We start from the raw sequence: 11,293 nt of genomic DNA on the forward strand, positions 1-11,293 counted from the left end.
TTTTAATTTTTATTAGTAAAATCTACAATGTTAAGCAATATTATATATATATATAAACAAGTAGTTAAAAAACGGTATATACAACTTCTAAATACATATGCACATGTGCATATGACAAGTTAAGAATCAATATCAACACTAATATCAACACTGTAAGTCAAATGGGTACTAGTAAAAAAAAACAAGCAAAAATAGACATTGGTATTCATAATTAGATAAGTCTGGTAACCATAAGTTGTAATACATAATACGTTAATTCAAGAATCACGATCTATAATCAAGAATCACGAGCTATGTTGGATGGTTTGCGACGTCTAGTTGAACGCCTAAGGCTCTGATCATGTTCAAAAGACTGTTCAGATGCACGCCTAACATTTGTCCGATCGGGTACTAGATCGGGTACTACGGGGGGGGGGGGGGGTTTTGCATGGAGACAGGGTGTTCAGATGCATCGTAGTCAGAAGAATCATAATCATCGATACCATCATTGGTGTCATCGTCGGTGTCGTCGAGATCAACACGAGTACCGTCGGAATCGGAATCAGACGAAGACGAGGCGGGTAGTCCAGCGGCAATAGCAGCGGCACGTTTAGCTGCTTGTGCAGCAAGTTTGGCAGCTTTGATTTTCTCGCAGTTTCGAGAATCGTGGTCAAACACGTACTTGTTGCATTTGTTGCATAAGCGGGCGGCTTTTTGTCGTTTACCAGCCTTCTTCCGTTTATCTTTAATGTTTTGACCACCGGGACCGATCCGTTGTTTTTTGGTCCCACAACCTTTGTTTCTAATACCTTGCGGAGGATGGACACTTGTGCTTAGATTTGAAGGTATGTTTAAGATGTCACTGATGTTTGCAGTTTTTTGAACGGAACGAGGCTGAGGCTCACACGGGAACGATTCAAATACGTGGTTTCTGATGCGTTTGATCTCGGAAGACAATGAACGTAGCTGATCAGGATTGCGTCTGAGTCGGTTCGTGCATTGAGTGACTAAATCCATTATTTCGTTGTGGATGACAGCAAACTCACTGTTGTTAGATGAGTATATGTTAGATACGCTATGAACAGCTGACGGGAGTGCGTCTCGTTTCCAACGTGAAATGATGTAGTGGGACGGTATCCGTTCAATTTGGTGGTAACGGAATATACAGAATACATGTCGACATAGGTATCCAATACGAGTGAACCCAAGACACGTACAGCTTACTGTTTGTTCAGGTACATTGAGCGACACCTGCACATGTGCAAACATATATGATAAATAGAATAAATACACGAAAGGTAATAGGAGCAAGTGAAAAATTTATAATGTACAATTGAATAAGTTCAATGTATATTAAAATAATCGATTCAAATACATTCAAATACACTGACTCAAAAAAATACATTGTTTGATATATGAATAAGTGAATGACATAAGATAAAATTTGATACATGCACATGTGTATAAAAAAAAATTAGTCAAATAGACAGTTATAATGGATGTAACATAAGACAATTTAATCAAACAGACGGTTATAATAGATATAACATGACAAAATTTGATATATGCACAGGTGCATAAAAAAATAATCAAATAGACATTAGAGAGTTATAAGTCATAATAGATATACTAAGTTATAATATATATACTAATGTTAATATGTAGCAATGATATATTGGGGTAAGGACATACCTCGAATTCGTTGACATAAGACATGTTTGATTTACAGTGACGAACAGTGTAATTTTTTACGTCCGTCGTCCCAGGACGTTCAATCGGCATGCAATGGAACATTCCCATGTATATTTCTTTTCGAACTTCAAGAAACATGGACCATGTATATGTTTCGGACGCGTGTGCCTCTATGCGAAGACCGGTAGACAAGCGAGGGGTCGACATGTCACTTTTAAATTCAAGATCTCGTTGTGTGTGCCGTTGAGCATCGATACTGGTTTCAAAACACATTAAAAATTGGACCAGTGTGTTAGTTTCTGACGAGTTGACTTTAAAACGCGCATTTGAGCTCTCGCATCTTGACGTAGTCTTCATCAAGCAACACATCGGTATCTCTCTAAAATAACAAGGGACCCACTCATGACGTATAGCAAACATCTCACAAAGCCACGGATGATTGTCAAGGTGATATTCATCCATTAACACATGCCATCGTTCTTCGAATGTTTGTGGCGTGATGAATAGATTCCACACAAGCTTATGTATTGACGAACGAAGAGTGGTGATGTGGAAAAAGTAGTTCAACTAAATAAACTAAATTACCCTAAATTAAGACTCAAGTAATAAAAATCTAGACTCTTTAACCTGACTAAACTACTCACCGGCAAGCGTACCGGTCGACTCTAGCACAGAAAAGTAAGTCCGGATGTCGAACCCACAAGGACTCTATGAATTACGTTAACGACTCAATTTAGACTAAATACTGACACGACTAACAAATATTGTGTTTGGGGGGGGGGGTTTACTAAAATCCTAAAATTGTAATTAAATTGAAATTAACTAAAACACGCACGAAAAACTAAGGTTTTAATTCAGATGAGATTAAAGACTACCTAGACATGAATCCGGTTTGACAATGAATGGACTTCTAACGGTTTATTTGTTGTATGGAGCCGGGATCGTTAAGTACTAAACCTTAAGGTATTTCAATGCTAAGACTTCCCGACCCTTCTCAGGAAGAAACCTAGGAAACCCTACAAGGCTGTTATGATTACCGACTGTTGGATTTCCTCTCAGTCCTCTAACGATTCTAAAAGTGCCCTAATATGACTATCTACCTCTCAGCGCGATAATCTAAGGCAATTCTAGGTTCTGACTTGGTTTACTAGACACAACTGCAATTAGGGAACTAACCTCGACTTCTCTCAAAATCTAATTTAGCTATATATTGCACCGCGACCTAATAACTAACTCGAGCCTCTCAGCGACAAGTTAAGCAGAACACTTGATTTTGTTAAATTACCAAATATTACTTCTAAGGTTACTTACGCGTTTTCACCCTAAAGGATTAATGATCTATAACGTGATATAGACACTCACCTAAATCAAGAACCCTAATATAACCCTATTACGTGATAAAGACCGTCACCAAGGATCATATGAAGTAACAAGCAGTTATAAAACAATTGTCAAGTATGCATAAGCACCAAATCAGAAAATCTAGAACAATTTACTTTCAGAAATCAATCCATAGTCTAACAAATAAAAACCTTTAAAAGATCCAAACAATAATTAAACCATCATCTAGTCTAGGTAGTTACGAAGATCTAGCCAAGAAACATCATGTCTAACGAAAACAAATCAGTTTCAAAACAAGAATTCATGATTAAAGTAACAAAACGCGAAAATAGTGAAAACGGGAGGTAAGACCCGAGTTATCTTCTTTCCTACGCTCCGTGCTTCGATCCTATGATTCTTGCAAGCTCGAATGCCTCGAAAACCTTCAAAATCTGCTCTGGAATTCGCCCTAGGGTTCTTGGTTCGTGTATATGTGTTTAATGATGATAAATTAAGCTTTTATACGTAACCCTAATAATCCAGCAATTCAGGCACGTCAGTTACACCAGTCGCGTAGCGCGACTGGTAAGGTCTTCATGCTCGCGCTACACCAGCGCATCCCAGGTCAACGAAAAATCAAATTGTGGCAGTAGCGTAGCGCGACTGGTAAGGTTGTCACCCTAGCGCTACGCGAGTGGGACTTTTTCACAGAATGTTGCTTCCAAAAGCTAGTTCAACTCTCCAAAATCCTTGAAAATTATTCTAACACCTTGTGTATTGATTCCAGGACTTGACATTCGACATTCCCGCTCTGTTTTGCTCCAATTCCAGCATTTTTGTGTATCAAGGCCTGGAAAACGCAATAAAGATCAATAGCACGCAATTCTAACCTAAACTAAACTAAAATTAACGATAAAATATACAAACTATACACGATAAAAGAATGTATTTTGCAATACATCAAATATCCCCACACTTACTCTTTTTTCGTCCCCGAAAAAGAATTATGCAACGGAATCATAAACAAACAAACACTCGGGCCGAAAATCATAGATATACTTAAATTAAAACCAAGACTTGCGTTAGCAGCGATTGCGGATATATTGGTCCACTTTAAACCCGAATCCAATCCTAAACCCTTATCATGTGAATTTAATTTAAGTGCGGTCAATCCACCTAGGGTCTCACACTAGAATCAACAGTCCACCTACTCCCAACTCAAGCTTATAGGGCTAAAAGAACGATCATTTGACCAATTCCTAACCGTTTTATACCAAGATAAAGAGAGTTTGACATCAAATCTAATTTTTTTCTTTTTCTCTTTTTTTTTCTAGCTTGCTTCAATTTTTTTTCAGTTCATTTTCGTGAGACTAGACGATGCTTTCCCTAACCCAGCGGTATTCCGACTGTAGAGTCGCTATCCCCAATCACAGATTACATAGGTTTCGGTACTTTTATTCGGCAAGTCGATTTCACACATCCCAGAGGCATTCCGGCTGTAGAGTCGCTATCCCCAACCACAGATTACATAGGCCTGTGTTACTTTCATTTAGTTTCTAGCTCACTTTTATTTATTTTTCAGCGAGATATGACAAAAAACTCTAACCATCTTAGCTTATAACGGCACCCCTTATACTATTTTTGCCAGTTTTAGTTTCCCATATTTCCCAGGCGAGAACCCACTAGCAGACCGACAATTAAGGTATATTAACTCAAAGGGACTTAGAACCAAACCCGGGCCTATCCACATATCCCAAACTAGACGCAAGCTTGATTTATTATCATCTCATATTATTACTATTCAAACCCGAGCAATCATTTGTTTTTTCTATCATTTTCCGTTTAAAAAAGCAAACTTCTTTTTTATTTCGAAAGACATTTTCTGATTTTTCGATTTTTTTTTTCTTTTTCAATTTTTTAATTTTTTTTTTTTTATAATTAAGACTCGATTATTTACATGTATTCCCATCCCCACACTTAGAGATTGCATTGTCCCTAATGCAAGAACAAAAACACGACTCGACACTACCTAACAACTACTAAAAACGAAAGACGAAATAAATAAATAAATACAAAAATACACGGGAAACGACTTAGCTGATTAATAACAACGCGTATGCTCCAAATCTCTCGTCCCATCCTGCACGATCGTATAGCATTTTGGTCGCGATCGGCTTTGACTCTGACACTGGTACGCTTGATAAATGCCTTATATTCGAATAGCAGCTCCAAACTCACCCGGATGAAGATTGCGTACGGGTGGTACATATTCTAATCTGCATAACCAAAAACAAGCACAAACCAAAGCAATACCGACTCTAAAAAAAAACGACTCAAGAACCACTAATTTAGACTCATGGTACAAAATAAAAGACTCAATAAACAATTAAACACGAAAACACAAAACACGAAAAAGACGCAAACGACGCTAAACCAACCTAACTAACGACACGACACAAAGTACGACTCAAAATACAAACTCTACAAATAATCACAACTGTTCACAAAATTACGGAGGATCATTTAAGTGGAGCTCACCTCCAAACCAACTCGTATGGGCCGTAGCACTACCATCTCCCATATCACCCGTATCTCTCCTAGATCTCTCAACTTCCTTCAACTCGTCACCAAACGGTGTGAATCTAAACATATCATCTCTATACCTATCCCCACACTGAGCCTTGCTCAGTTTCTCTATCTTAAATTCTAACGTACTCATTCTCTCTTCCAACTCTTCGATTCTCCTATCAGGTGGATCCCCACACTTGGGTTTTAACACCTTTTCTAAGCTCGGCTCACTTACCACCTTATTCTCACCTCTCTCCTGCTTCTCACTATCCTCTACCGATGCTATCGCCTCAACTCTCTCACTCGACCCTCTCGTAGTATTCACGTCAAAGACTACCGACTCCTCATCCGCTCTAAGTGTAATTGTGCCTAAGAAGACATCTATCAATGCTTTAGCCGTGTTCAAGAATGGGCGCCCTAAAATGATGGGAACCTTTTCGTCGGCTTCCATATCAAGAACGACAAAGTCTACGGGGAAGACAAATTTATCCACTTTGACTAGAAGGTTCTCAATAATGCCTCGTGGATACTTAACTGACCTATCGGCTAGCGACAAAGACATGCGTGTAGGTGACAACTCTCCTAGACCTAACCTCTCATACAAAGAATATGGCATTAGGTTTATACTCGCTCCTAGGTCGGCTAGGGCCCTACACTCGGTATCACTCCCAAACAAGCACGGGATGGTAAAAAGGCCCGGATCCGTCAATTTTTCCGGAACCTTGTTCAACACTACGGCGGAACATCCTCCACTAAGGGGGATGTTAGAAACCTCTCCTAACCTATCCTTGCGTTTTAGAAGGTCCTTTAGGAATTTTGCATATTTCGGCATTGATTGAAGAGCTTCTATAAAAGGAAGGTTGATCCTAAGCTGCTTAAAGATCTCTAAAAATTTCCCGTACTCTTTGGAATAAGTTTGATTTTTAAGGCGGGAAGGAAACGGAGCACGGGAAATATTAACAGTGGGTGATGGAACGACTTGAACGGGTTTCTTTCCTACACTCTTCTCACTCGAAGGACCCCCGGTGTGTGCGGTACTTGCTGGGATTAACCTAGGTTGCACTTTACCGGGCGTCTCCATTTCAATCTCCTCATCTACGGGGTCCTCATCTTCTTCCTCGACACTCTCGGGTCTCACTACCTCTCCTAGAGTCCTACCACTACGGGTCGAAATTGCCTTCACACTACCAGATGGGTTTGGCTTTGTGTTGCCCGAAAATTGGCCAGGAGGTCGTTCTTGCAACTGGCGTGCAATATCCCCAACTTGCCTTTGAAGGTCTAAGAAATTCGAATGATTGTTCTTTAAGAGCGTAGCATGGTCCTCTAAGGTACGTTGGGTAGCCTGATCTCTAACCAATAATTGGGAAAGAAGGTCCTCTATCCTAGACAAACTACCATTTGACCCCTCATTCCTAGGTTGATCCTCTTGGTTTGACCCCTCACCTCTAAACTGCCCCCCTGAACCTGAACTAGCAAATTGACCTGTTTGACCCGACCCCCCACTAGAATAAAAACCTGGCCCCCTACTTTGATATTGACCTGACGGAAGACCAGGGGGGTTACCTGAGGAGCGATAATTATTAGCACGCCAATTAGAGTTACTATTGTTGAACGGGTTAGTTGGACCCCTATTTTGACCTGCTAAATACTCGACCTGCTCTAGTATGATGGTTGGGCAATCTATGGTGTCATGTCCCCCTCTACAAACCTCGCATCTATCTACCTTCTTCTTAATTTCTAGCAACTCTTTGGTGATATAGTCAAGCTGAGATATTACCTTTGAGTCGGAAACGACTTGATTCACTCCTCGAGAGGATGAGGAGGTAACCACAGGATTGGAATTCCTGCCGGTAGCACTATGATCTATATCAGCATGAGCGAAGCTCTCAAAGAGGTCGTTGCAGTCAGCCACAGTTTTCTTTCCCATTAGGTGGCCTCCTGCGGATGTGTCGAATCGGGCCTTGCACTCAGGGGTAAGACCATTATAAAATTTTTCTACTAAGGCCCAATCCGACAGTCCATGTTGGGAACAACGCGAGAGCAATGTTTGAAACCTCTCCCATGCTAAGTGATAAGGTTCGTCAGGCTCCATTCTGAAGGAATGGATCTGATCTCGAAGGCGGGATGCCTTCGCAGGTGGGAAATACTTAGCAAGGAAGGCATCTCTAAGTCCAGCCCAAGTGGTGTAAGTACCTGCCGGCTGCGAATCAAGCCAGGTGGCTGCGCGGCCAGCAAGCGAAAAGGGGAAAACTTGGAGATAGCGGGCATCAAGATTCACACCTTCGATACCGAAGGTGCTACACAGACGGGTGAGACGGTTGATATGTGCTGGCGCGTCTTCATCATCACGACCGTGAAACTGACAAGAGTTGTTAATGGCAGTCATGATGTATGAAGGAATTTGCCAAGACTTATCATTGGTGATTTCAGGGAGGGTGATGGGTGAGTTTGCGGTAAAACCCGCGGTGGAACGCTGGTGGACAGTTTGGTTTTCGGCCATTTGGTGAACTGGTGGTGGACTAGGGTGACGGGAGGGTGGTGGGGAATTGTGGGGTGATGACTTAGGGGTAAAGTCGAAGTTCGGTGGTTTAGATGGAAGTGTAGAGTCAGAAAGGGCTGAAGATGAAGTTGGGGGTTTTCGAACCTGAGGGATTGGTGTGGAGACGGAAGACTTGTCAATTGGTGGCTTCACTGGTCCCTGCGAACGCGTGTGGGGCATGAACTGCAAAACCAAGAACAAACAAGTAAAACGACTCCAATAAAAGACTCAAAGAAATACGAAAAAGATACTAAAAGTACTTGGACTCCTACGACTCACAAACACACAAAAAGCATGTAACGATATCAGTTGAAATCCAAACAAAGCAGTTAACGCAGTTGCCAAGAGTCCCCGGCAACGGCGCCAAAAACTTGATGTGGAAAAAGTAGTTCAACTAAATAAACTAAATTACCCTAAATTAAGACTCAAGTAATAAAAATCTAGACTCTTTAACCTGACTAAACTACTCACCGGCAAGCGTACCGGTCGACTCTAGCACAGAAAAGTAAGTCCGGATGTCGAACCCACAAGGACTCTATGAATTACGTTAACGACTCAATTTAGACTAAATACTGACACGACTAACAAATATTGTGTTTGGGGGGGGGGGGGGTTTTACTAAAATCCTAAAATTGTAATTAAATTGAAATTAACTAAAACACGCACGAAAAACTAAGGTTTTAATTCAGATGAGATTAAAGACTACCTAGACATGAATCCGGTTTGACAATGAATGGACTTCTAACGGTTTATTTGTTGTATGGAGCCGGGATCGTTAAGTACTAAACCTTAAGGTATTTCAATGCTAAGACTTCCCGACCCTTCTCAGGAAGAAACCTAGGAAACCCTACAAGGCTGTTATGATTACCGACTGTTGGATTTCCTCTCAGTCCTCTAACGATTCTAAAAGTGCCCTAATATGACTATCTACCTCTCAGCGCGATAATCTAAGGCAATTCTAGGTTCTGACTTGGTTTACTAGACACAACTGCAATTAGGGAACTAACCTCGACTTCTCTCAAAATCTAATTTAGCTATATATTGCACCGCGACCTAATAACTAACTCGAGCCTCTCAGCGACAAGTTAAGCAGAACACTTGATTTTGTTAAATTACCAAATATTACTTCTAAGGTTACTTACGCGTTTTCACCCTAAAGGATTAATGATCTATAACGTGATATAGACACTCACCCTAAATCAAGAACCCTAATATAACCCTATTACGTGATAAAGACCGTCACCAAGGATCATATGAAGTAACAAGCAGTTATAAAACAATTGTCAAGTATGCATAAGCACCAAATCAGAAAATCTAGAACAATTTACTTTCAGAAATCAATCCATAGTCTAACAAATAAAAACCTTTAAAAGATCCAAACAATAATTAAACCATCATCTAGTCTAGGTAGTTACGAAGATCTAGCCAAGAAACATCATGTCTAACGAAAACAAATCAGTTTCAAAACAAGAATTCATGATTAAAGTAACAAAACGCGAAAATAGTGAAAACGGGAGGTAAGACCCGAGTTATCTTCTTTCCTACGCTCCGTGCTTCGATCCTATGATTCTTGCAAGCTCGAATGCCTCGAAAACCTTCAAAATCTGCTCTGGAATTCGCCCTAGGGTTCTTGGTTCGTGTATATGTGTTTAATGATGATAAATTAAGCTTTTATACGTAACCCTAATAATCCAGCAATTCAGGCACGTCAGTTACACCAGTCGCGTAGCGCGACTGGTAAGGTCTTCATGCTCGCGCTACACCAGCGCATCCCAGGTCAACGAAAAATCAAATTGTGGCAGTAGCGTAGCGCGACTGGTAAGGTTGTCACCCTAGCGCTACGCGAGTGGGACTTTTTCACAGAATGTTGCTTCCAAAAGCTAGTTCAACTCTCCAAAATCCTTGAAAATTATTCTAACACCTTGTGTATTGATTCCAGGACTTGACATTCGACATTCCCGCTCTGTTTTGCTCCAATTCCAGCATTTTTGTGTATCAAGGCCTGGAAAACGCAATAAAGATCAATAGCACGCAATTCTAACCTAAACTAAACTAAAATTAACGATAAAATATACAAACTATACACGATAAAAGAATGTATTTTGCAATACATCAAGTGGTATTATCAAGGATGTCGTTTGAAATCTGTAGATGAGGAAACATGAATAATAAAAAGTTGGATTATTTAATCACATTATACGGTTTATTTGGAAGCATGTTAATATTAAAAAATATAGTGTTTACCTTGGACGGAAGTTTTCTCATTATGTGCCACATGCACAAACGATGGATAGAGGTTGTGAAAACAGTTGATACAGCTTGTTTCATTGACGCGTCTTGGTCAGTGAGAACAAAAATTGGTTGTTTCTTATGTGCAGCCAGAAAGGTGTTTAGTAGCCATGTATACAACTCTATAGTCTCGTCATATAACATGCCGGCGCCAAAGATAACACATTTTTTGTGATGATCAACTCCGGTGAATGGCACAAAAATCATTTTATATCTGCAAATAAAACATATGATATTAAAAAATTATTAATAAATAAAACATATGAAAAAGTATGGCATCTTACTTGTTGGTGTCATATGTAGCGTCGAATGCACACACATCACCAAAAGCCTCGTAGTTTCGCAGTGATACGAAATCAGCCCAAAAGAAAGATCGCAACTCATTGTCAACTATGACACAATCAAAATAGAAATCATTAAGATTGGTAACTCGAGACCTCATGGTATGTAAGAGGATATCAACATCGCGTTCACCGATGAATGCACGTATGTCTCGAGAGCAATTTTTGAAATCTTCTGTCGTGCCACGAACATTTTAAGGTCCACCTTTAAGTGATGCTTGAATGTTATGTGCAACAGTTGGGCCGATTTTGTTAAGACTAACTTTGTGGATGAACTGTTGCTCCTCAAATCCAAGTTTTCTGTTTTGTTTTAACATGTTGGCATGATCGCTACTAATCATGCAATGATTGTGCGCGGCAATGAAACCATATATTGTGTATTGTTCGGTAGCACGATCATATCTCACTTTGATACGCGCACGACACCCGGAGACTGTGAATCGGCTTCGCCTGCGTTGTTTCTTGGATTTATCGTATATGGTTGGAGCATTTTTGGATGGAGCATTGGGGTCAGTTTCTGGGACCCGTGGTTGACCTTCTTTAGAACATAATATATATCTATGAG

The 11,293-nt window shown here is 40.3% G+C and overlaps 1 protein-coding gene across 1 annotated transcript; it reads right to left on the bottom strand.

Annotated features, from left to right (window-relative positions):
- Positions 1 to 402: 402 nt before the first annotated feature.
- On the bottom strand, positions 403 to 1,878 carry LOC118486610 (protein FAR1-RELATED SEQUENCE 11-like). Its single transcript, XM_035983172.1, has 2 exons — positions 1,672 to 1,878; positions 403 to 1,230 (listed from the first exon to the last, which is right to left on the bottom strand). The coding sequence occupies exons 1-2, from the start codon at positions 1,876 to 1,878 to the stop codon at positions 403 to 405; spliced, it is 1,035 nt and encodes a 344-aa protein (XP_035839065.1).
- Between the last annotated feature and the right edge of the window lie 9,415 nt (positions 1,879 to 11,293).

The sequence above is a fragment of the Helianthus annuus genome, chromosome 14 (assembly GCF_002127325.2).
Source record: "Helianthus annuus cultivar XRQ/B chromosome 14, HanXRQr2.0-SUNRISE, whole genome shotgun sequence".
Taxonomy (NCBI): domain Eukaryota; kingdom Viridiplantae; phylum Streptophyta; class Magnoliopsida; order Asterales; family Asteraceae; genus Helianthus; species Helianthus annuus.

Bases quoted from the DNA above. Each gene is read 5' to 3' on its own strand.
- LOC118486610 (XM_035983172.1), bottom strand. From the start codon at position 1,878: ATGTCGACCCCTCGCTTGTCTACCGGTCTTCGCATAGAGGCACACGCG. The intron at 1,231-1,671 runs GTATGTCCTTAC...GCACATGTGCAG, and splicing joins CTTATGTCAACGAATTCGAG to GTGTCGCTCAATGTACCTGA.